This window comes from Crocuta crocuta, unplaced genomic scaffold, assembly GCF_008692635.1.
Source record: "Crocuta crocuta isolate KB4526 unplaced genomic scaffold, BGI_CrCroc_1.0 scaffold367, whole genome shotgun sequence".
In the NCBI taxonomy this organism is placed as follows: Eukaryota; Metazoa; Chordata; class Mammalia; order Carnivora; family Hyaenidae; genus Crocuta; species Crocuta crocuta.
The window spans coordinates 3847106-3852339 of NW_027527936.1; the positions used below are offsets into that span (position 1 = coordinate 3847106).

At 52.4% G+C, this 5234-nt stretch overlaps 1 protein-coding gene across 2 annotated transcripts in view; it reads left to right on the forward strand.

Annotated features, from left to right (window-relative positions):
* The window catches only part of IPO13 (importin 13), a 20059-nt gene that overhangs the window by 12896 nt on the left and 1929 nt on the right, over positions 1 to 5234 (forward strand). For both annotated transcript variants that reach the window (XM_077752050.1, XM_077752051.1), the window contains exons 13-15: positions 275 to 412; positions 602 to 698; positions 3674 to 3726. In XM_077752050.1, coding sequence (XP_077608176.1) covers positions 275 to 412; positions 602 to 698; positions 3674 to 3726 — 288 coding nt within the window. The remainder of the gene's footprint in view (positions 1 to 274; positions 413 to 601; positions 699 to 3673; positions 3727 to 5234) is intronic.

Here is a 5234-nt window from a genome sequence, read left to right on the forward strand (position 1 = left end):
CTGCTGCCCAATCCCTTTTTGTTTTTTTTTTTTTTTTTTTTTTTAATTGAAATATATTTGATGTTTAACATTGTATAAATTTAACACGTACAGCATATTGATTTGATACATTTATGGATTATAATATGACCATTGAATGATAATTAGCATCCCTATCATATCACATAATTATAGTTCTTTTTAGGGGTAAGATAATTAAAATCTAGTCTCTTAGAAGGTTTGATGATCATAATACTGTTGTCTATTTCATGGGCCTCTTTGCTTCCTTTGCAAGGCGGTGTGCGCTATCTTTGAGAAGTCTGTTAAGACACTGCTGGATGACTTTGCCCCCATGGTGCCACAGCTGTGTGAGATGCTGGGTCGGATGTACAGCACCATCCCCCAGGCCTCTGCTCTTGACCTCACTCGACAGGTGGGCCTTCTGATTGAGGCAGCAGTGTTTTAGATTTCATCCTAGTTAGAGATCTGACCCAGGGATGGGGTGGTGGGTAGTGGGGTGGATGGCTGCCCTGGTAAGGAGTCTGACCTGCATTCTAGGGATGCTGGCCAGTTCCTGGTGAGACAGGGCCTCAGCTGACCAGCATTCCCTGCTTTGTTGTAGCTGGTCCACATCTTTGCTCATGAACCTGCCCACTTTCCCCCAATCGAGGCCCTCTTCCTGCTCGTCACCTCCGTCACACTCACTCTCTTCCAGCAAGGTAGGTCCTGATCAGTGTCTCTGCTGTTGCCGCCACTGCCACCACTGCCACTGCCTCTGCTTCCCCGACTGGGGAGCCAAAGCTGCCCACTCTGTTCTCCTCTGTCCCCTGAGTTGCACATGGGACTTGGTGGGAAACTACGGGATCAAGCACAGCACAATTGTCACCCTCCAAATAGTGACACCTTAGGTTGAAGTGGTTAAGAGAATGAATGATGTCTTCTACTGACCTGCTGGGCTCAGGGCCAGTCTTGATGTGGGGGGAAGATGGAGCCAGAGCTCTGAGGGATTTGGGGCACTAGGCTGGCTCCTTTTCTTTGGGATATAATGAAGAGTCGAAAGAGCACGGGCTTTGGAGTCAGATAGACTTAGATTCTAAGCTCATCACCACCAACTAGTTGTGTGACCTTGGGCAAGTCACTTTCCTTTGCGGAGCCTTTGTTTCCGTGTCTGTGAAATAGAGATTTCATGTACTTGATAGGATTGTTATAGGTATGAAAGTAGTGTCTCTTGGTCCCCTGGCTTGGGGTTTTTGCACATGGAGTACTCAGGGAGTTCTGGTTCCTTTCCCTGCATTGGGGCTTTTTCCCTTCTAGGCCAGAAGCCTTGGGCTGTGGTCCCAGCACCCTGTTCTCTGTGGCCCTCTGCCTGAGAGTGCTGGGAGTGGGGGGCTCCAGGCTTCCCCTCCTGTCTAACCCAGACTTCTAACTTGGAAAAGAAACAGCGCTGCTCCACCAGCCTCATGAGTCTTGTCCGGATTTGTGGTTGCAGGTTTGAGGCTCACCAGGGGTTTCAGCTAGAGCCAGAGTGCTCTCTGCTGATGTCCTCATATGTGGTCCCACGATGCTGGCCCCTGCTCCAGTGGGCCATGGGTAGGTGCTAAGTGGGCAGAAACTTGAGCCAGAAAGCAAGTGTGGCCATCCTTAAATCCTTAACTCCACCTCTCCCACTTCTCACATTCAGTCGGGGGCAAGTCTGGGTGGTCCTGGCTCCTGATTATCCCGCAGTCTGCCCACCTCTCCCCTCCCTCCATGGCCACACCTCAGTATAGGGCATCCAGGTCACCCTAGTAGTTCCTCTAACTGGTTTTCATGACCCAGTTAATCTGCCCTTCCTGCAGTCCATTCTGATCCTGCAGTTGTAGTGTTCTTTAGAAAACACACATCTGGGTAGAAACCCTTTCGTTGGCTGTGCCTTGCCTCGGGCTCTCACCCTGCTCCCACCGACATGGTGCAGCTCCCGCATACTCCTCAGTGTCTCTGCCAGTGTCCCTGAGGCACCAGCAGTCTAGCCACACTGACTTCTCCTCCCTTCCTATGTCCCATTTGGTCCTCTAACTGGAATGCCCTGTGCCCTTTACTGGGTGAGTTCTTACTCCTCTGTGCCTTACTTATGCATCAGTCCTAGAAGCTTCTCTGGGGCAGAACTGGGTGCTTCTGACTTTGTGCTGAAACTGCATCATGTACACACTGCTGATACAGTACCAATCCCCATACTCAATAATCAGCCTTCATGTGTGTGTCTCTCTCCCTAGACTAAGCCCCTCAAGGGTAGGGTTGAGCCTCTTCTCTCTGCATCCTCAGTGCCCAGAACAAGGCCAGCATGGAGTAGGTATCAGACTCTGTTGAAGAAAGGAGGGTGAGGTCTCCCTGCCTTGGAACCTTCCTTCCTCACTGTCTGGGGCCAGCCACTAGCAGGGTGGCTGCTGAGTGTCAAACATGCTGTCCGTAGGGAGGCCCCAGCATGGGGAATGGGCCTCACTCTCCAGGACTTGAGTAACTCAGGGCTCCGATGCGAAAGAGGTGGGCTTTATCAGTGGCTCCTTGTAGCCTGGAAAAGGAAGCAGGGAAGGGATAATTGTCTACTTTACAGTTGGGGAAACTGGGCATTCGTGGCTTGCACAAGATCACACAGCTCTTTAGTGGTGTTCCAGGCAGATGTGCATGCAGCGCCTCCTCCTGAAGGGGAGCAGCCCGGACAGGAGCTCCAGACACATGCCTTGTCCTTGCCACAGGTGTCAACAGAACTGGAGGCAGGGTAGTGTCCAACATCAGTCATATGTGTTGGGCTTGTTGGTTGTCTTGCAGGACAGGACGGCCCCCTTACCTGTTATGCTGTCCTGGTCTTCCCATTCCGTTCTCAGCCTCTGCCCTCCCACTGCACCATGGGGTGACATGTTGACTGGTTTCCCTCTTTCTCTGTGTGTCCAGATGGTGGGGGCTGGTTTTCAGCCCTGAGCCTGGCTCTCCGCTGAGTCGGTGTCCATGTGGAGGGGCTTTGCTGGATGGGGCTCTCATTTTTGGCCTCATGATACAGTTTCTTGCCCCAGGCCCTGCTGGTGGCTTGCCCAGCCATCCCCGTAGCATATTGGGCTCTGCCCTAGCCAAGGAGGAGTCCGCTGGTTTAAGTGGACCCCAGGGAATCCTTTCCTTGGCCAGACCAAGAGCCCTAAGGCCGTGGAAGTGAGGGGGCGCCCGCTCAGGCCCTGATACCCTGGCTTTCCAGGGCCTTCAGCCAGGCCCCCAAGGGAGTTACCAAGGACTAACCTTTCGGCAGCCCTGCCCTCCTCTTTGATGGCTAGTGTTGGGGAAGTCTGTGCTAGGAGGCAGTGTAGGGCCACCCCAGCCAGCCAGGGGCAGCAGCAAGAGTATGGGGGTTGTTTCTTCAGCTCCGTGGAGTCCAGCATTGCTCTAGCACCAAAGGATCGGTGGGGGGACTGGCCTGAGGAGGAGTGGGGAGTAGGTGGAAGGCCCCCAGGGAGGGAGCTGGGGCAGGCCCGTCCTTCACTTTGCCGTCTCTTTCTGTTGGGCTTCTCCCAGTTCATGGTTTTTGTATGTTTTGTTTCTTTATCTTGCTTCCTGCTGCTCATGTGCCCCCACGCTGTCTCCCTGCAGGCTCTCAGTCCCACATAACTATATGAGGTTGAGTTGCTGTTTGTATAATTTTTTCTTAAGTTCCATCTTTATTATATTTTAGGGCCCAGGGATCATCCTGATATTGTTGATTCATTTATGCAACTCCTGGCACAGGTGTGTTTTAGTTTTATTCATTCACGTTCTGTTCTCTCTCTTTCTCTTTCTCTTATGTTGAAATTCAATTTAAGCCTATTTTTAGCTTTCTGTTGACAAATTTTTTTTCTGTTCAGTTGAATAGAGTTTCTTCATCTGTTTCCGTGGAAGTTGACAACCCAACATCCTCCTTTAGTGCCCCTTTGCCTCAACTAGCTCATTCTTCCACCAAGACCAGGGAGAGGCGATCCCGAAGGGAGGGAGCTGGGCTGGCCTGGGTGGGGGAGGGGGAGTAACTGGGGTGCCCGAGAAGTTCAGGGGTGAGATCAGAGTTGAAGGGCCTGGGGTTCATTGTCCCCGTGCTCCTGCCGGGAACTGCCTGCCTCAGTGCCCCCCCTCCGCCTGCTCTGGAGAGGTGGCTGGGAGGAGCTCCGAAGGGAGGGGCCAAAGGTGAATGTGCTGGGGTGGAGCCCAGAGTTGGGCTTCAGGTTGTACTGCTGTTGGGGGGGGAGGTGCTGGCTCCACTGTGAGGCTGCGTTGGGACTTGTGTGTGTTTGGTGCATGTGTAAGTGGGTTGGACCTTATTTGTATGTTTTCGGTTTGGTTTGGAAACAGAAGTCACATGGCTGCTGTAAGTAGTATGTGTGTTGTGTCAGGCTAAATGGGTACTTGAAGTGTGGACACGTGCACTGATGCATGTTATGTGTTGATGTGCATTAGGCATTGATGGGTTTGAACAGTGGCGTGTGTCAGGCTGTGGGAGTGCATATTTGGGGGAAGGAGTGTGTGTTGTGGTGTCAGTATGTCTGACATACAGGAAATGTGTGTTCTGGAAGGTACATGTTTTGAGCTGTCAGAATGTGGGGCTAGTGTGGGGACCATGGGGGGGATCCTGTGGGCAGGGGTAAATGATGTTTTCCTTCACTTCATCAGTCCACAAATATTTATTGAGTGTGTGATACATATTTGGTGCTCTGCTGGGTGCTGAGGGTATAATGGTAAGCAAAAACAGGCAGAGTTCTTAATCTCTTGGAACTTACAGTACGGTAGGAGGGTGGGGTGCAGAAGGAGGGGGGACTAGGGAGCGTGTTCTGGCCTGGATGGACATGGATGTAGGTAACTGAGGGTGCGTCCTTGGAGGTGAGGGCATTTGTGGGTGTGAAAGTGTGGGCGTGTGGACATGGCTGGGAATGTGGGGATTTGGGGGATGTGAATATGTAGCAGGGTGTGTTGCAAATGTGAGAAAGTCTGTGAAAGAGATGTGATAGAGGTGTGTGTGAGGGTAAGTAGGGTGTGTCCAGACAGGGTGCGTGTGGGGGTGTTTGCACGCGACTGAGAGTATGTGAGGGGCTGGAGGGTTAGGGGTCTACATGGTATGTGTTGGGGGGCTGCTGGGGAGCAGCTGTGTTTGATGACTGCTGGAGCTGTGCAGAGCATCTCCGGTGACCTGAGGATGTGCCAATCGTGTCCTGGTACCACTTGGGGTGGGCTCTCTGCCCCCTGTACCCCTTCTACCCCTCCCCCCCCCC